Consider the following 20,815-nt stretch of genomic DNA (forward strand, 5'->3'; position numbering starts at 1 on the left):
GACTTAAGCCTTAAAAAAGAAAAGGACTCTTTTCCCCCTTCAGAATATAATGATTGAAGGAGTCTTATGGCAGATGCTTTTTTTTTTTTCTTATTTTACTGTGACTTCATATTTTTATATACATTTGATTATCCTGTTTGGAAAATAATAAAATAGTGATTGTGTGTAAAAGCATCTTTATGATTTTTGAGGTATAGAATAACTCTGTAGGAGAAATCTGAAAATTGGTTTTATAGATCAAGTCTTAGAAGATAATTTTAAGTAGATACTTGCTTTTATTTATGGTTTTTTAAATAAATGAGTTGTTAAAATACTGATTTTTATTCTTTCTTTTTTACAGCTGGAAAAGCAGTGTCCGTGTTGTTACGTACACCTCCCAAAAAGTTCAGATCTGTAGGGGAATTGTTGTATAAAGTAAACCGAACTACAGGGTAGCAGTATCTTAATAGCTATTCTAGACATGTATTTACTGTATTAAAAATGAGTAAAAGAACAAGCAGTGACACCCCAGTAGGAAGGTCAGTGACATTTTATTCAGTTGAGCTGGTATTAGAGGCTTGAGAGATAGTGTCTGTAAAGCTGATTGCCATAGGCTAACCGTGCTCTTCTACACTTCTTTCCGCATTTTGTATTTGGGGGCAGCTTCCATCTGCATTTTTCTGAAGCATGGATCCTTCTCTAATTTAGAAGGTTATTCAGTGCATTTGTACTGACTTTCCCCTTGAAGGCATGTTGTGCTTTTTAAAACTACACATGTAAATACGAAATTGAATACAGATTAATGTGAAGCTTCTAATCCCACAAAACGAATGCATGCATACAGGAAGAATTTCTTGCTACATATTCTGTATCTCGTGTTCATTGCATCTCAGTCGCCAGGTATACATTCAGTAAGAGAAGTGCGAATTTGTATCTTGTGATTTGTCAGGGGACTACATTTTTAAAATAAATTTACAATTAGCCTTATTTACTTTATGAATCTGATTTTCATCATTAAAAGGTTTTCTTTTTTTCATGCATGACAGCAATTTCTAATTTCATTTTTATAAGATTCTAACAGCTTTCCCTCAAATTATTAACTAGGAAATTTTAAGTTTTATTTCATTCAGTTTTGAATTATAAACAGCATGCATAGCTATGTAGAGAGAAAGAGTGTGTGTGTGTGTGTGCACATTTGTTCTGTGGTTATACAATAATTTTAAAATTTGCTCTTAACCAATATCCTCAGGGTGCCATTTCAGCTGATAAGTGAGAAGGCATTATGTTCAAGAAAATGTTTTCTTCAGTCTTTTACTTTTCCTTTGTATGTATTCAATACTCATAAATGAGAAGTCTCCTTTTGCGCTTCCTGCAAGGTGTCGTCTTCTAATTTCACTACTTTAGAGAAGACTGAAATTTTAACAGTCACCCCTGTCTTTAAATTTTTTCCCACAGGGTGAGTGAGGCAGCATTTCCTTCTCCCACTGCTGCTGAGATGGCGGAGATTAGTCGAATTCAGTATGAAATGGAATACACCGAAGGTATTAGTCAGCAAATGAGGGTCCCGGAGAAATTAAAGGTAGCACCACCAAATGCTGACCTGGAACAAGGATTCCAAGAAGGAGTTCCAAATACTAGTGTCATTATGCAGGTTCCAGAAAGGATTGTTGTAGCAGGTATTTTACGTTTGTTTAGAAAGTTTCCTGATGAATCTTTGTTTTATGTATTTTTATGAAAACTTCTGGGTTTTTCAAAATAATATTTAGAAAAGGGGATGGGAAATACAACTTTACATTATTTTCAGAAGTTTTATTATAATTGTCTGAAATTTCAAAGAGTGTTTTCTAATAATTCAACTAATTGTGACATAATTTACATACATAAAATATGTGTAATTTTTTAAGTATGAAGCTTGATGAGTTTTGACAAATACATGTACTCCTGTGACCTTCCACCACAGTCTAGATATGGAACATTTTAATTACCCGGAAAGGTTCCCTTGTGCCCCATCTCCTTTAGTTCCTCCCCCTCAATTCCAGGCAACCATAATCTCCTTTCTAAAACCAGAGACTAGATTCATCTTTTCTAGAGTTTCGTATAAAGGGAATGATACAGTTTATACTCTTGGGTCTGACTTTTGCTTAGTGTAATGTTTTTTGAAATTTCTTTCGTGTTCTTGCTTGTATCAATTGTTCATTCCATTTTATTGCTGAGTCGTATTCCACTATGTGCATATACCACAATTTGTGAATTCACCTATTGATGGAGATTTGGGTTGTTTCCTGTTTAGGGCTGTTAAGAATAAAGCTGCATTAAAGTACAAGTTCTTGTAGGGTGTGTGTTTTCATATTTCTGGATTATACCATAAGTTATGTTTAACTTTATGAAAAACTGTCAAGCTGTTTTTGAAATTGATTGTACCTGTTATGTTCCCATCAGTGGTGTATGATAGTTTCCATTGCTCCACATGCTTGCCACACTTTGTACTGTCAGTCTTTAAAATTAGTCATTCTAGGGGGTGTGTAGTGGCAGATACATTTTAATAAAACCACTATCTTTTTAAAGCCTCCCTCCTTTCATTTTTATTTTTTTGTTCCTAGGAAATAATGAAGACATTCCATTTTCAAGACCAGCAGATCTTGACCTTATTCAGTCAACTCCCTTTAAACCTCTGGCACTAAAAACACCACCTCGTGTGCTTACACTAAGTGAAAGACCACTAGATTTTCTGGATTTAGAAAGACCTCCTCCAACCCCTCAAAATGAAGAAGTAAGTAGAGTTTTAATGTCAACCGAATTTGAAATAATACAGACAAAAGCAAAAGGTAAAGAGGATTGAAAGCTATAAATCCTACATTAGCAATATGTAATGAAAGCCTTCCACATGGACCATTGCGTACTATAAATTCTGGTGTATAGATACCCCAAATAAGATATTATGCTATTTTTTTAAATTTAAATGTTAGGTTTCAGGAAAATGGAAGTTTTGTGGAAATCATTAACATTCACATGGTCTAGAAAGAAGAGCTTTTATGGCTGGGAGTTACACCTTAAGCAGTACTGAAAGAGTTGGGAAGTATAGCATAGAAAATGCATCACTTTGTTACAAAAGAAATCTGGCAAACAGGACAAAGAAAGCTCTTTTTTTCCTTGATACTACCTAGTCTTCCCTGCTTGCTAAAAAGCCTAAGTTAATGCACCTTGTAACATTAATAGCCCTGTTGACCTAAATATGGCAGCATGGACTCATGAGGTGTTAGTAGCAAGGTTCACATCCTGCCTCTCTCATTGATTCAGGGCCAATCTTGTAAAATTTATTTTCTGTGATGATTCTTAGAGTTGCAGCTTTTACCCTGTCGCTTCTGAACTTCTGTGTTGTGATGAAGCTAGTGTAAGACAATTGGCAAACATATGTTTTTATTGATAGTGGAACTGCCTGTGTGTCATTGTTCATGTTAGTCCTTTACAACGACGGTAAAGTAACCAAATCACCCAGGGGAGTGCAGTGTCCTAGTGCTGGGGATGGCCTTTTCTTAGGTTGGAAGTTTCTGCTGAGGTAACTGAGACAATGTAGGTGCCAGTTTGGACATTCTGGATATATTCTTGGTGAAAAGCACTAAATTTAGTGTTCACATGGTGAAAAGGCACTGAGATACTTATAGAATTGTATTTATTTAACAAACATTCTCTGAGCTTTTGTGTAAGACCCTGTGTGGTGAGGTAGAGTTCCCGCATGGTGGCATGAGTGAGGGAGAGACACCAATACACACAGAAGATCCCAAGTTCTTAACAGCAAAGAATAACGAAAGTTATGAGACTCGTCACGCGAGACGAGCGGTATCACAGCATGCTTTCCGTTAGAGGCCCTGCTTCCTGGCCCCGCAAAAGTTCCCAGTGGAAATTACTGCTGTGGATAATAATGTCTTGGAGTGAGGATTCTACCAGGGGAGAAACCCTCCCTGTAATATTCTTCAAGTTTTGTTTTCCTCTTGATCTTTCTCCTCCCACTATTTTAGATACTTAACTGCCTACTTGGTGAGCATAACTGATTGAAAACAAGTCAGGCACTTTCTTGAGTGATTACTTTTAAGAAAAAAGGTTTACCAGGATTGCCATCAGTAGACCTATGGGGCTTACTCCTGCAGTAGTAGGGGTACATTTAGTCAAATGTGGTAAATGCCCGAAGTATGTAGCACTGGAGTGAAAAACTTAAGCTGAGAGTGAGACCTAATTTTGAAGGCCTCCTTTGCTACTTACTAATGATATAACCTTGGGTAACTTATTTAACAATTCCAAGGCTCATCTCTAAAAGAAAGATAAGAATAATGCTAAGTGCTTAAGATTATTGTGAGAATTAACTATAATAATGCATGTAGTGTATTTAGCACATGTTCTAATTTATGTTAAAAGCTTGTATGTTTAAATATTATTGTTATAAAAGTTAAGATCCTGTGGCAGGAGCCAAATCGTGAGATGCAAGAAAGGAGTTTCACAGATTAGTACTGGCTGCCTGTTGAAAGGAAAGCAAAGGTGATGATCTGTACTTCAAGTCCATGGAAGGGTCCGGCAGCCTTCAACACAATCGACCTCTTGATCAGAGGAGAAAGGAAAAAGAACCAGAGTCCTAGTTGCTTCTAGAAGATGGATTGAAAGAGGAGGGCAGTAAGGCCCTGAGGGCTGCACTGATGATTCATTCAGATGCTAGTCAGAACCCACCAAGTGAGATCCCCTGAATCACTGACTCTGTAGTAGTTATTTTATAGCATATACCAAGGTTTCTCAACCTCGGCACTGTTGACATTTTGGACTGGATAATTCTTTGTTGTGGTGAAGGCTATCCTTTTGCATTGTAGAATGTTTAACATCATTCTTGATCTTTGTGTAGTAGATAACAGTGGAATCCTCCAAATCATGAAAATCAAAAATGTCTCTAGTAGTTAAAAAAGGTGGAAATAACCTCAGTGTCCATCAGCTGAAGAATAGATACACCAAATGTGGTGTATCCATATAGTGGATTATTATTCAGCCATACTAAGGAATGAAGTACTTACACATTATACAACATAGATGAACCTTCAAAACATTATGCTACATCAAAGAAGCCAGACAGAAAAGGCCATATATTTGATGATTCCACTTACATGAAATATCCAGAATAGGCAAATCCATAGAGACAGAAAGCAGATTACTGGTTGCCAGCAAATTGAGGGAAAGGGGAATTGGGAATGACTGTTTAATCATTACAGGATTTCCTTTTGGGGTGATAAAAATGTTTTGGAACTAGGTAGAGGTGATGGTTACACGTTCGAATGCATCAAATACACTGTATTGTATAGTAGTTTAAAATGGTGAATTTTATGTTATGTGTAGTTTATCACAATAAAAAGAAAGGAAAAATTCTCTCCATTCATTGCCACATATCCCCTTGAGGGCAAAATCACCCCTAGTTGAAAACCACTGGCCTATGGCAAGAAAGGAGACTATAAGAAGGTGGCTTATGAAGAAGGCTATAGAAGTTATTGTCTAAAATGTTGTCTGATACAAGGAATAAGTTTGCAGAAAGTATCTGCACTTGAATTCCTAAACTGGCTTGAAGAACCCAAGGGAACCCATGGAGAGGGCTTAAAGCATGAAGCAGATAATCCCCTCGCATAGACAGGATTTATAAAATCTGGAGGCTTGGCTGGTAGAGAGGAAGTTGATGAACCTTTTCAATATACCTAATCTGTACTTGGAAGGCAACACTAGGATATGACCATCGGTTGATGATTCTACCTGTAGGGAGCTAATAGAGCAACTGAGTAATAAACTGTCTGATCTGGGTAAGAAACTGCAGAATAACCAAATCATGACAGTTCTTAGTGTTCTTAGCATTGATTAGGCAGTATAAATGAGAAGGGAGGAATTTTAAGCCTACTATCAGACACAGAAGACCCTGATACCTATAGGAAGTGACCTGGAGCTGGGAAGCTTTCTCAGCTTCAGGACTGAGTACAAATTTTTAAATGGGTAGTCAGTGCCTGTTCCTTCTGAATGACATTTAAAAACCTTGAATTGTCAACTAGATTTCAATAAAGCTGGAAAAAAATAATTTTTAAAAATAAATGAAAACCTTGGATTGAAAAATCCATCACCATGACTGAACTAAAGGGTGGAAATTTTTAAAAGATAGTGTTCCTTATCACTTCAGGCTGTGTCCATGCGCTTTGGTATTACAGAATACAAGTTGGTCATATTAGAAGGCATGGCAAATGTATGCTTTTGTCTGAAGGTGCTTTTTCCCTCTAGTATGGCAGTAGTATCAGTCTTAATGTTCCTGGTAAGTTATCTTTAAATCAGATTTCAAATGGTGAAAATAACAGACTTAGGATCCTCCAGTTTCCAGGCTGTGTTGAAGTCATAGACATAACTTGTCTTCTGTCACTTCCTGTCCTGCTTAATCTTGGTTCTCACAACACAACAGCAGGAATGGTTCTGATTTAGTAGAGAATTCATCTTGATCCCTGCAACATGGAAGAGCTATTCTCTAGGGAAAGCGAGCACAGCTGTGCAGTAGGTAGGAAGGCAGGGTTCCCTGAGATTCTCACAAATTAACTCCGTACTGCTCTCTGAATCAAGTGTACTTGATTGAGGAGGTGTTAACTTATATATATCTCACCAGTATATGTATGTAAAACACCAATATATATATGTGCATATATAGCAATATATTATTAAGTTATGTGTATATATATATTTAAGTTGTATATAACTTAACACACACACACACACATATATATATATATATATATATAGCTTTAAAGTAGTTTTTATTTTTGGTGTAACTGCAAAGGGCTCTTGCAGTAGGCTCCAGCCTGACTCCTTTTTTGTTTCTAGGAGTGTTTTTTTTTTCTTTTGCTCAAGAGAGTAAATGGTTTATAACCCATAACCAAATCTAAACCATGCTCTGAAATTATGTACTATATAGTGTGGTTTTAAATTTTGTTGGCATGAAATCTGGATTTATTCTCCATTGAAGGTGCTTGTAACCTGCTGGTCTACTCTCAAGTCTTTAAAAGATCATCACTAGGTACTGATTTGCGTTTTTTAAAATGTTAACTTTTAAGTCCCTTAGTTCACATACCAATGTCCTTTATAGTAAAGTTTCCTTTTTTTTAAACAGCCATGAAGTTGCCATGGCTGTTTCTAGTTAAAAACAAAAAGAAAAAGAAAAGCAAACTAAACAAACAGGAAAGTTAGTGATTGCCATTGTTCTATTGCTCTGTAATAAACCACCTTAAGTGGCTTAAAACAAAAAGGAAAAGTCAGAATTTCATTTCGCTATTGGACCTGGATTCTGTGTGTGAAGAATTTGCAACTGACATAATGGGGTAAGCTTGTTTCTGTTTTACAATATCTGGGTCTAAGCTAGGAAGTCTCAAAGCTAGGGATGACTTTGGATGACTCTACAGCCTGAGTCTACAATCATCTGATGGTTTACTCACATGTCTGTTGATACTGGCTCTTGTCTGGGAGCTCAGCTACAGTTGTTCTTGGGTGCACCCACACATGGCCTTTACATGTGAGTTGTGGGCATCTTCACATCATGGTGCCATTGTTCCAAACATGAACAGCGTAGGGAAGAAAGGCAGAAGGCTTATTGCTGTTTATGACCTAGTCTCAGAAGTCACATTGCATCATCTCTACAGCAGTCACCAGCCCACCCAATTTCAAAGTAAGGGAACATAAATCCTGTCCCTTATTGGAGAAGGTCAGTGATACATTCTGTAAGAAGAGCATGTGGGATGGGAGACTGTGGCTATTTCTGGAATGCCAAAAAGTTTAAGCTACTACCAAGGCTTTTTTTCACATATCCAAACAAATCTGAGTTTGTTTTAACCCCAGAAGCCTGGAACATTTGTTTGTAATACAAATACATCGCATTTCCTATAATATGCATGCCTTTAAAAACTGTTGTGAATTGTTCTTCATATAAGTGTATTATATAAATTACAATAAATAAAAATATAATTGTACCAAGTAAGACTGATACTTAAATAGAAACCAGAAGTAGTTTTTTTCAGGAGGTAAAGAAGCATTCCTAAGTTTATCTGCATTATAATAAGTAGGGTTTTTTTGTTTTTATAACCTGTCTTTAGTACTCAGGCTTGGCAGCCATCTTGGTTATGTTCTTTGTAAATTTTGTGAATAGCCTTGGATTAAAGTTCTTTTGATGCTAAGTAGCTACTAGGCTACTAAGAATATTTTCTATTCCTCTCCCTTTCTTTGTGCCTTACAGATCCGTGCAGTTGGCAGGCTAAAAAGAGAGCGCTCTATGAGTGAAAATGCTGTTCGCCAAAACGGACAGCTGGTCAGAGCTGACTCCATGTGAGTAGAACCACTGAGCGGTGTATCTCTTTCATTAGTTTTCTCCATATATTCTCCCATCTTTTTCTAAATAATTTACTTATTTTTTTAACTCCCAAATATTAAAAAAAAAAGTATGTGTCAGTGCCTAAGAACCTGAGAAAAAAGCATATAATTCGCTTTTAAGCATTTGAATTCTATTTTACATTTACATCAATTTTACATTTTTGCAGTTATTTTTATAGCCTTAAAATATGTTGTGCGAACTTTCCAGTAGCATTATCCTCTTCTATGTGTATGGCAGAATTCTAGAAGTATGATTTACTTATTTTGGGAATTGCTTATAAAGTACACTTAAGAGAGATTGATAAAGTAAGTGCCCAGTTCTGTGCAGCCTTCAAAAGTGTTTATCAGTATGTAGGTTGAAAAAACAAAACAAAAGGAAAACACTGTAAGTAAGTGTCTTTATTTTCAAGTTAATTTGTTATCAGATTGTTAACTAACCCTTCCAGCTCTGCTTCTAATGAGCTGTAGTAAACGATGTAGCTTAGGCAAGTGGAATTGTTGTACTTTTCTTGGATTATTGTTTAGCTCTGTGCCTACTGAGTCATTGAATTGTTAGATCCATTTCATCTTCCAAAAATACAAGTATGTTGTTTAAGGGGGTGTTTTTCATTTGGTTACACTATCATACTCTGATCTTAAAGCTACCCCACTATAAGGTGTTTTAGATCAGGCAGATGTTTTTTGTTGTTTCATTAAAATTAATGGGTTTTTACAGAGAAAATATCGCTTTAAAATCTGTTCAGAATTTTAAGTCTCAAATCCATTGGTGATTGTGGTTTTTTAAAAAGATGATTTAGATTGTTTATGTAAATTAATATATCTTCCTCATTACATTTTTGGTCATCATGAACCATATTTGATGCCAAGCATCCTGTTATCTTCTCTGGGAACTGAGCAGAATCAGGAGATAGTACACTTCTCTCAGAGTTTGCAAATCTGGATAAAAGCAAAACACTTAAATGTATATACAAATAAAGTAGAGCACAGTACAATAAACATTTGTGTTAAGGCACATCAAGTTCTAGTTTGGACCTGACTGAAGAATGTAAGGATGCAGAAGGGGCTTTGATGGGATTAGGCTCTCTCTTCTCTTGTGGTGGGTGCAAAGGAGAACTGTAACTGCTCCGATTTCTTGGAAAATCTTGAAATGTCTCCCAAAGTAGTTCTAGTTATTCTGTTATATAGGAAGACAGTAAGTGAAAATGAACATATCTGTCCTTCAGGAAATACCTGAAAAGTTCAACCGTTAACATGAAATTTTTTATGGTAGTTACGTTTCTCTGAAGATACCTGGTTGGCAGGGATGTCGGCTGGTCCACGAAATCCATTTTTCTAGAATATTTCCAGGTATATTACACAAATGGTAAAAAGGCTACAGAGTTGATGGCTAGGATCACTTCTCGATACTTAGTACTTATCAGAATGATTAAGCATACACCGAAGGGCTTTTGTCATGTTCATTTGTATTTTTTTCAAGGTAGCAAAGGCTTCTAATAAACTTTTCTGTTATATGAAGATGTGGCTTATTGTTTAGGTCTCTAATAAATTTGAAATTTCACTAGTGAGATAAAAACAGGACTATCTTAGTATAGCATCACTTCTGGTTTTTAAGTAACTATTGATAACTGAGTTGTGTTGAAGAGAAAGGAAACAGCTTTACTATGTTTGAAAACCAGCCTAGAGAGGTACAACTTAGAGTAGATGATTAGTTCATAGTATTTTTGTAGTTATCAATAACCTAAGTTCCTCATGACAGAGAAGATTAACAGAGTTAACTAATGTTTGCTTTCTTTTGTGTTTAAGTTGCCTTAATGGCACTTTCTAGATGTTAATAAAACTGAAAATCTCACGTTTCAATTTTTGGTGGTAAAAATAGCATGCATATTTAACTGTATATTTTCACAGTGAAATTTTTACATTACCATACTTTTTTGTTATGTATGTTACCATGTCATGGTAAGGTACTTAACCATCTTTTTGTTAATGATGTAACCTTGCTTTTTCTTCCCCTACCATTATTAATTTTAAAATTTATAATTGAATTAATCTATAAGAATCTACATGTAATTAACATTAGGAATTTTATATAATGAGCTTTATTATATATTCAGTGTTGGTAATGTGGTAACGAAGACATTGTTGATATAAAACAGCTACGTTTTACTTCCACTAATATAATTATCAAACTTTTGCTGTCTTTACCTGTTTTAGTCTCTTCTTTGTAATGTAGGATTAATTATGTGTCATTGTGCATGAACCTTTGCCTGCCTCCATTTTATTTTATTCCTTGGCTTTAGGAGTAGAAGTACATATAGACAAAACAGCAGCAGCACTGGTCTTTGTTCTCTTAATTGCTTTCAAGAGATAGTAGGATTGATTATTGTCCGCTATTGACATAAAAATAAATTCTGACCAGTAGACTTGTATCTAGCTTTTTCTTTCTGTTATAAAAGCTGAATATGTAAAAGAAGCATAATTATTATTTAAGGTGGCACAGATCAGATTCTGCCCCAAGAAATAAAATTTCAAGGTTCCAGGCACCGATTTCGGCACCGGAGTACACGTAAGATTCTATCTGCTCTGCTTTTCACAACTAGGAGTTGTTTTAATTTTGCAGGCTTATGTTATACTAATATTTCACCAAGTAATTATCATCATATAATACCCTAATGCTCTTACTGTTTGGCTTTTCAGTACCTGGGTTTTAGGATTTCTCAAATTGCCATCATAGACTTTGTTAAGGGGGGAAAAAAGACAACTAGACCAATTAAGGAAGTTATGTATGATTTGGAGTGTAATGGTGAAAGTAAAATGGAATAATTTGCTCATAAGGGTGAAGCATCCTTTTTTATTTTTTTTTTATTTTGCTTTGGTTGGCATATTAGTTCTCTGTAGATTCAGTTTAACCAGGTTCGGTGATCCCAATCTTTTTTTCAATGTTAGCACACTATCTTTTCTTGCCTTACTTTCATCCAGAAGGAGAATGGGGTTTAAGAGTGATTTGTCATTAAGTTTGTTTTTTTTTTTTAATTCCATGGATGAAAGTAATGCTTAGAAGAATGTTTTGAGATCATTTAAACCCATTTTTTCTGTAAGTGTGACAGAACAAAGTGTGGGAGTGACTGACTTCTCATTGGAATACTTTAGCCTGCAGTAGAGGAATTCAATGGCCAATACAGTTCTGAAGCCACAGAAAATGATTTTTCTCCTATTCTGGTTTTCTTATTATGCTTCTAGGAATCAGGAAATTGCCATAGACAGTGGTAAAAAATAAGGTTTTCTATTTAAAATTTCAAGAGAAACGAGGCGCCTGGGTGGCTCATTTGGTTAAGCATCTGCCTTCGGTTCAGGTCATGATCCCAGGGTCCTGGGATTGAGCCCCGCATCAGGCTCCCTGCTCTGCAGAGAGCCTGCTTCTCCCTTTCCCTTTGCCTGCTGCTCCCCCTGCTTGCGCTCACTCTGTGTGTGTGTGTGTCTGTCAAATAAAATCTTTAAAAAAATGTTTTCAAGAGAACTGGTACAAAATTTGTGTTTCCATGAAAGTTTTTTCTCCCCCTTTTCACAATTTTACTTTTACTGTTTTTTGGAAGAGGTTGGAGCCTCACCAAAGAGGTTATACCCTCACAGTTTGAGAAACATTGTTCCTGTGAAAATCCTTGGGGAAAGAGGTACTTGACTTTGGACTGATATTTTAATAATGACATAGTTATGCCAAATAAATTTTCATTTAAATTTTAGTTCTCATAATTGCTAGTGTTGTTTACTTAACATTCATGTTGTAAGATTTCATATAGGCATGAGGTAGTTGTATTACTGATGAAATGACACGGTAAACATGAGTGCTTTCTTCAAAATTTCCTAATCTTTTGTAAAAGAAAAGTATAAAGTTGAGATTTTGCTGTTTTATATTACTTGGATCAGTTTATTATCTAAGTACATTTCTATTAAATTATTAATATTACAACATTTGCTTTAATAATCCCAGTGCCTTGGCAATATGTTAATTTTTTTGCTTTTCACAGTAGTTCACTTGTCAGAACAAAAAGTCACTACACCTTGGATGGATGAGTGGACAGAAATGAAAATCCTAAAAGCACTGTTCCCTTCCACAGCTGATACCAGTCAGTGGTGGACATTCCAGCTAGCATCATGATGATTGTTAAAATGGGCTTATTCTTTTTTGTAAATTTATTTGTAAAAAAATATCTGCAAGACCACTTGAAGCTTTAAAAAAGAAAAAATTACCGAGGTATTTATTGCTTCTAATTAAGGCCATTTTGGTCATTTGTGACTTAATCATTTGGTTCAACTGTAGATGGAAATGTTAATCAAGGGCATTTAATCTATACATGAACTGCCCAAAGTGGTCAGCAGTTTTAAAAATAGTTCCTGTTCTGTTTTTGGTGTTTATGAAGTTATGAAGGATTACCAAATAGTGAAGAGTAAGTTAAATTTCTTACAAATCTTTGGAACTTTAACTTCTTTTGAGAAACAATGAGAAATCGAAATATGCTTTTGATGTTGGTCTTTGATGAAATAAATATCTTTACTAGTATTGATAAGGACTTAATTTCATCTTTTATCTTTCTACATAAGTATTTTTTATTAAGTTACAGTTGAGGATCATGTAAGTTTTTTTTCATTTGTTGTCATATTCCAATTTTCATATGATCATGCGTAGAATCTTAGAATCAGCAGAGATCTTATGGACTGTTTTTAAACTCAACCTTCTGTGCCTTCCCTCCTAAGAATTCTTTGCAGTTATTCTGAAATTAGTTTAGGCTTGACTACTTTACAAATGACCATCTGATTTCTTGTGTATGCACAGGAAATACTTACTTTTAGAACTTTAAATAAATAGTTCCTATTGCTTGTTTCTGACAGAATTATTTCTCTCAAAGGAAGTTACCCTTCTGTAATTTTTAGTGGACAAAAATCCGTCAAACTTTTGTCGTGAATTTGGATTTAGTTTATTGACATTGTTGCTCTAAGATTATAATTCTAAATATTGATTATTATAGTCTTTAATATAGTAGTGTGTAGCTAATGTATTTACTGATGCAGAATGATGTGAAGTGTTCGTTTTAAGCCCCAAAGTGCAAAGAGAAAAACTTCAATTATATGAGAATATTGTACTGGTTCGTCTTTTACAATTTAAGTAAATTTAGCCAAGTTTGTTGGCAGCTCTATCAAGAGAGTATAAGTTGGATTGTTTGTGTATAGTAATGCAGAACATGAATTCATTCTGCTCTCTCACAAAAAGCAAGAAGTTCAGGTTTTCCCATACTCCCTAAAGAGAAGGCTGAGTACAAGGCTAATACCTAGACGTTGTATCCCAGATAATACTGATTTTTTTTTACTCTTCTCGTATGCTCAATATGGGTTTGGCCAAGTGTCATGGGTCAGTTGGTAAGTTGGCTTATATATATTCCAGAATCTCTGGACAGACATTTAGGGTAATCATCTGTGAGCCTGTACCTGAAAATTTGCATTTATCTTGATGGCAATAGGCCAAATTCCTGTGGTGAATCGGCCCTAATAAATTAATTTCTCAATATGCCAAGATATGGCTTTGATCTTTCTCTTCTAAATAGTCTTTGGAAAACATGGCTTTCTTATTTATAATACTTCTCACTTTGGATCATCAAGACGTTCAAAGTTATTCACAAAATTGTGGATTTTGTTTTTATTTTTAATGTTCTGGGGACTCTGGAAATAATATTAGATGTCAGCTGCCATTTCAAAAATGATCCCACTTATGTTGTCGTTTCCAAACAAAAAGCATGTTAAGTTAGAAAAGATTACACAAGTCAAAATAAAAGATTTTTTCTCTTGTCAGTTGTTCACTCTCTGCTCCACTTTCATTCTTTTGGATGAAATACCCAAGGATGAGTTTTAGCCTCAGGGGTTTTCTCTGACACAGAGAAAAAGTGTTGAGCCCACATCCCAGGATCACAGTCCTTCTATTGCAACAAAGCCTCTTAACGTGACAAACCAGATGGCCAAGTCCTGGTATTACTTAAATACCTCACACAGCTGATCATGCCCTAACATCAAACTGCTCTCTGAAAATACACCAAGCTCAGGAGTTTATGTTAGAACTGTAAAATTGCTTCATTCAAATATGTTCAGCTTCTATGAAGCACTGGCAGTGGAGCCAAAGAAATTGTGACTCTCAGCTTGCACATGAGAGAACGATTAAGATTATGTCACCAAGAAGCCCAGAAATGGTTGTTTTACATCCATCTGGGTAATTTAAGAACTGTCTTGCCTCTGTTCACTCTCTGCACAGAATTGGAAGTAGTTTTATGTTTTAGTCATTTAGCTAGAGAACATATGCTTTAATATAATTAAGCTATCAAAATGCTTTTGTTACAGCTTTCTGAAACTTTAATTCATTTTTAATTTGCACATCATAAACCCAGCTTGCTTCATTGTCTTTGTTTGTGAAGTATTTGAAATGGCATTTTCATGGAATCATTTTGAGTCATGTGTTTGAACTCTGACACCAAATATTAGAACTCTCTGTCTTAATCTTCTCACCACCCATAAGTCACGGTGCCGTGTTGGTCGTTAGAGGTTTGATTGACTGGATCGGAATACATACATCGAGTAAAGAGTGACACTTCTGCAAAGCTCGGGGTTGAACCCACTGCTTGCTGGGGTTCTCTTCCCGCTCCAAAGTTGTTTTTGCTCATTCAGTTTGTTTAATATGATGTGTGAGGCTACACAGTCACAGATGTTGCATCGTAGCTGTTTTTTTAAAACAATTTAATAGGTTTATTAATTTGTTTGGTTTGACAGTTTTCATAGGGGAAAGTGAAGGGTGGGAAAAGGGACAAGGAAACTAAGATAATTCTTAAAATATTAAGTGTTTTGGGAAAACTGCTCAGCTGAAATTTTATAAAAATCTGACTTGAGTGTTTTTCTCTTCATTTGCTGTGCTTATGTAAACAGTGTGACACCATCGCCACAACAGGTTCGGGTCTGTCCTCCCCAAATGTTACCTGAAGATGGAGCTAATCTTTCCTCTGCTCGAGGCATTTTGTCGCTTATCCAGTCTTCCACCCGTAGGGCTTACCAGCAGATCTTGGATGTGCTGGATGAAAATCGCAGGTGATTGGCATCAGTGACTCTTGCTAGCTGTAATGCATATTTTTTTGGCTCCTTGTTAGTGGACTGTGGTGTCTTTCTTTTGTGTTTGCACCTTTGTCTCTTTCTAAGATGCGGTGGTTTAAAACAACTTGCTTTGCTTTCTTTTAATTTGAAATTATTGTCCAAAATTCACATTTCACAAGATTCTGTTAGCTTCTCTTCAGTCAGGGAGAGTATTCAGTTAATAGCTATATACAGGAAGCATAATGATTTTTTTCAAAGGCTTTGTTGACCTTTCTAAGTACTTGACTCCATTGGAATATGTGGAGGCCTACTATTGGATTGAGCATAGGATGTTGGACTGAAGCATACTGATTCTCTTTAGTAAGTCTTTTGATTGAATCATTTATGATACTAATGTGGTTGGATTAATGAAGCAAATCTGAGTAAGACTATCAGTGAAGCTGCCAGGACACTTTTTTACTTTCCTTTTAGCTACGGATTTCTAGGCCTGTACTGAAATCCCCAAGTGCTGTTATCTTTTTGATAATACTGATATTTTTCAGTATTTATAACTTCTCTCACTTCTGAACATCCCCAAGTGAAATCATTAGTAGTACACTTAGGCTTGCTCATACAAATTCTTTTTTGCCATTGTTTCAGATATTTTTTTCTGCCCTTGCTTTTTGGCATAGTGTGGGAAAAGTATAGGCAGTTTCATTTCAACTCCAAACATTTTATCTAGTGACTCAGTGAGTCAGTGTTTGAATTTCCATGGTCATTTTAGTAGACTCTTAACTTTTGAAGAGTTCCCAGTAAATGAAGCTGGTCCTTCCAGTAAACCTTGTTTCTTACCTTAGGAATTAATGTGTCTTGTGGCTCGCTTTGAACAAACTTTCTTGTTGAGTGCTTTTGATCCTCATACAAGCCTCAGAGGTTGTACCGTACTTCTTGAACACTTGTCTGTACCGTCGACTGGTGTTTCTAAGCCTTCCCAGGGTTAAATGCAGTGCTATGTATTTGAGCCCCAGTAACTTAAAGCTGCACCAGAAAGAGCTTAAAACAGAAAGCTCATAGCAGGGAAAAATTACATATACATGTATGTATATGTGTATTCATGTATATGTGTGCAGGTGTATATACCCCTCCCCAAGTGTTTAGAGGACTGTCTTAGAGTATTTGCATCCTGTAAGAAGCAGCGTGGTTCAGAAGAAAAAGCATGGATTCAGGGGGCCAGTCTGATTCGTCATGATCCGCCCCACTGGATAGCTAGCTGCATGAGGGCCTTGGACGAATTGCTTAGCTTCTCTGGGCCTCATTTTCTTCATCTATTCAAAAAAGAGATAGAGGGGTAATAATAGTATTACCTAGTTTTCTAGATTCTTGTAAGGACTCTTCCCCCACCACCACCATCTTTATTTAAGATATAAGTAATAATGGCCTCAATCAAATTCCTTATTTAGGGTCATGGCAGATGGTTCAACGATACTGAATATAAAGTACCTGGCACTTAAGAACTGATCTTCCCGAAGGCCTATTTTCTCCTCCCTCCTTAAAATAGTTTTATTCTTCACCAGGTATCCTCTTTCACTTTTTAATTACAGTAGGTCCTTAGAAGAGACCAGATTATGAGGTCAAATTATGTCATATCAAATGCTATTACAGTGAAAATATCTGAATGAGAAAGATATTTATAAATTCAATATAGATTAAGTAATTGCAACTTCACAAAACAGTCCTTCTCCATAATGGAAAAAAATTTTGCTTCAAGTTCAAAAATACAAAATCAGAAATCTTACTATTGTAGGATTTACTTTCTATTCTTTTATTATGAAAAACTGTTTTGAGCCCTAAATGAAGTTTTCTTTATTTTTTAATTGTAATGAATTGATAGCTTTAAAATCCGTTTTCTGAAAAGGAATGATCTTTTCTTGTTCACTTAAATGAGATTTTTAAAATTCATGAAGTAATTGTATTAATAATTCTTTGCTCCTGGATACACACCATTAGTTGTTACTTTGGACCCTGGAGGGTTAGATTCTTATTAGTCTTACTGGATGCTTTCATTATTGAAAGGGTTCCTTTTTTTTCTTTTTTTTTTTTTTTGTGATTGTATTTAAATTTCTTATGATCTAAATGTTGAATAAGATTTAATCAGAATTGTAAGTACCAAATCAGTTTTTATTTCTACAAGAGAACTGTCTGGCGTGACTTTGCAGATACAAGAAGTAGGAATGTGAAATTTGGATAATGTTCTACTTGCATGATTATTAAAATAATACTGCTTATAAAATTTTAAGTGCTTTTATGTTCCTTGCTCTGTATATCATTTTTTCTTTTCTATTTTATTATTCTTGGTGGTTATGCTAATGCAGTATCCTATCTTTGGTCTTCTTGCCCTCACATTAGGTACAGTTAAATTAAGCTAGAACTATTTGGCAGAAAGAAAGAAAGAAAGAAAAAAAAAACCTTCCTGCTTGCCTTATTATCATAAAAAAATGCGGATTCACAGTTGCTTGATGGAAGAACGATTTTTAGTAGACACTTTAAGGAACACTGTGGAAAGGCCTATGTACTATATATTTGTTTTCTCCTCTTAGGAGAACTTATTTGATTTAAAACCAAGCTCCACATGGAGACAAAGCTAAATCCTTGGTACGCACTAGAAAAGTTTATTTACACAGGTCAGTGCTGTGCATTTGGAAAATTGATGTATCAAAAATTTAAATGCTATTCTGTTATGATTTAGTCCTTGGCTGGTCAGGAAATGCCCATGTCTCCTGACATCTGCTAGACCTCCATATATCATTCTCCAGTGCAAAATATTAACATTAAAAAAAGAAACTTAATTCTCATGTAAGAACATTATTTAAATATCAACAGATTAGTCATGCTTAGCATGCTTAAGTTTTATTTTTAGAAGGAGCTTGATTATTTTTATGCAGTTTTTTCCGAGCAGATTGTATTGGCTTTGAGTGAATAGAATATGAAACCATTGTGTAAATAATTGATATTTTTGCAAGTATGCATATAAATATATTACTGTTTATTCACCATAGCGGTGTCCATTTTTTAGTGAAGAAGCACATACTTTATTAAGTCAGAGCATTTATTTACTCAAAAATGTTAATATAAAGTTAACGCTAGAATTTGGAGAGCCTTGGATCTCTTTCCCTTTTGCTCCTTTAATTACAAAACCTTATTGTCGAACATATTATCAAACTAAAAAGATTTTTTTAATGTATTAAATCATTTATGGTAGAAAGTGGTACTTGAATGAAGTTGCTAACTTTGCCAAATACCTGTCTAATTTACTTTTATATTATATGTGTCAATTGCCAGTGTGAGAAGACAAAATGAAATACGTTGTGAAAGGTAACTGTATTATTTTCTGGCTCTGCATTATAAAAGGGAAATCTCTGTGGTGGAACATGGTGAATATGGCAGATCCGCTTGAACATACCAGTATGCATTTTTAAGAAGAGCGTGAGGTAGCGCCCAGCAGGGGCTTATTTAGTTGACAGTTCTCCTGTCAGTGTAACTCGAGATTGTAGTGAAGTAAGTTTTCCTAATGCCACAGAGTGAATATATAAGTAGGATGGGACGATTTCAAAACCTGTTTCAGGCATATGTGATTTCTCCTGTTCTTTATTTAGCCAACGTGATAGAAGTCTAACATGTCTCCCCCCAAAGTTTCTGAATCTCTTATCCTCTAGGCCCCAGAAATTTCTTTAAGCACCAGTAATGCCTTTAGGAAATATACAAGCTAAACATTAAAATTTCCTTGTATGAATTAACTGGGCAGAAAATAGTGATTTGTATTGTAGCCAAAATTCTTCATTAGCTGTACCAACTTAGAGAAAAAGCTACTTCGTTTGGTATTAAATGTTTACTATAATTAAGTATTGCCTTGATACTTCTAATTCAGGCAAGAACCTCATCAGTACTTAGATAATGAGACGTTTAAAATAGAAGGTAATAATTCTTAAAATCCTTTATGGACCCTATAGCTAGCCTCCTTTCTCTGGTTGGTAAATGTTGCTGATTACACAGAGAGCTTTCGTTTTCTGATTTTAAAAATGAAATTTATTGAAAAGGTTACTGCTTACCTGGGTAGAGAACTAACTGTCCTCTAGAACCCAAGTATGTACTGACACTGACGAAAGTCCGCACAAAGTTTTCCAGGGCACCTTAGTCTTCATTCCCAGCAGCCCTGTCTGTCACTCCTGGTTGTCTCAGGATGAGACTCACACTTGATCGTACTTCTGTGGTGTGCCAGAGCGTACCCCTCAGAGCCGGTGCCCTGATCGCCTCAGCTCCACAACCAAGGCTTGCAGCTTTGCTCTCGAGAGCCGAGGTTTGAATGAGACAGAGCTACATTTAAGATATCAGGCTTGAATCAAATGATTGAGGTGGGAGGGAAGGAATTGTGGGAAATGGGAGTTACTTGAAATGTTTAGTTTTTGAGACAGGGCTGTTGTTATCAGACGAGCAACCACGACCATGCAGGTGCTACTAACTGGTTGTTGACATGCTTCTAAAGTGGCTGGTGATTTTCTTTTTCCAACTAGAAAAGAGAAATTAGACTTTTTAAACAGGGTTGTCCTCTGTCTTGAATTTCATAAAGTAAAAGAACTGGCACCAAAGGAAATTTTTTGACGTGTGTGTGCTATCTTGTCACACAAGATCGATCCCTTTTGCGTTTTAACCCATGGTGAAACATTAAATTTATGAAAATCAAGAGAGGCCATGTGATACAAAGATTTTTAAAGTATTTGCAAATTATTATATTGTATTGCAACATACAATATAATCCTATTTGACATTTTTTTGTCTTGTTTTTGCTTTTATTTTATTACTTCTCTGTTTCCTGATTCTGTCTTGTGCCTTCTCCCGCAAAACCTGCCTTAGACCTGTGTTGCGTGGTGGGTCTGCTGCCGCCACTTCTAATCCTCATCATGACAACGTCAGGTAAATTTTGAGACTTTGTAATTATCAGGGTAAATAGTTCGCTGGATTTGTATTTTGCAGGACATAATGCGTGTAGTAGCCATGCCTTTATATTATAGCTTGAACTTCTACAGTTTTCCTCTCTGAGTACATCCTGCTCTTCTCTGAGAACAGCCAGCCTAGTCATTCATGACGCTTGCCTACTACAGGATGAAGCAAAATGCTTGGCAGTTATGGTACCATGGGAACATGTGAGGTATTTTATTTAAGTACAGTTTTAGGAGCTTATAGAGGATCATGCTGAAACACAGAAAAAGTCGTCTTAAATCTTGTTTTATGTGCATCATCTTAATTGTTGCCAGGGGTTCTGTCTCCCATT

The 20,815-nt window shown here is 35.6% G+C and overlaps 1 protein-coding gene across 20 annotated transcripts in view; it reads left to right on the plus strand.

The window, feature by feature from the left end:
- The window catches only part of MFF (mitochondrial fission factor), a 30,784-nt gene that overhangs the window by 3,777 nt on the left and 6,192 nt on the right, over positions 1-20,815 (plus strand). For 2 of the 20 annotated variants that reach the window (XM_026491792.4, XM_026491791.4), the window contains 8 exons: positions 1,435-1,655; positions 2,580-2,749; positions 8,258-8,346; positions 10,880-10,954; positions 11,982-12,059; positions 15,349-15,507; positions 18,829-18,861; positions 20,398-20,457. In XM_026491792.4, coding sequence (XP_026347577.2) covers positions 1,475-1,655; positions 2,580-2,749; positions 8,258-8,346; positions 10,880-10,954; positions 11,982-12,059; positions 15,349-15,507; positions 18,829-18,861; positions 20,398-20,457 — 845 coding nt within the window. In that variant the 5' untranslated portion in view covers positions 1,435-1,474. Of the gene's footprint in view, positions 1-340; positions 519-1,434; positions 1,656-2,579; positions 2,750-8,257; positions 8,347-10,879; positions 10,955-11,981; positions 12,060-15,348; positions 15,508-18,828; positions 18,862-20,397; positions 20,458-20,815 lie in introns of all 20 variants that reach the window. The other 18 variants (XM_026491787.4, XM_026491790.4, XM_026491788.4 and 15 more) reach the window with 18 other exon arrangements.

The sequence above is a fragment of the Ursus arctos genome, unplaced genomic scaffold, assembly GCF_023065955.2.
Source record: "Ursus arctos isolate Adak ecotype North America unplaced genomic scaffold, UrsArc2.0 scaffold_1, whole genome shotgun sequence".
Taxonomy (NCBI): Eukaryota; Metazoa; Chordata; class Mammalia; order Carnivora; family Ursidae; genus Ursus; species Ursus arctos.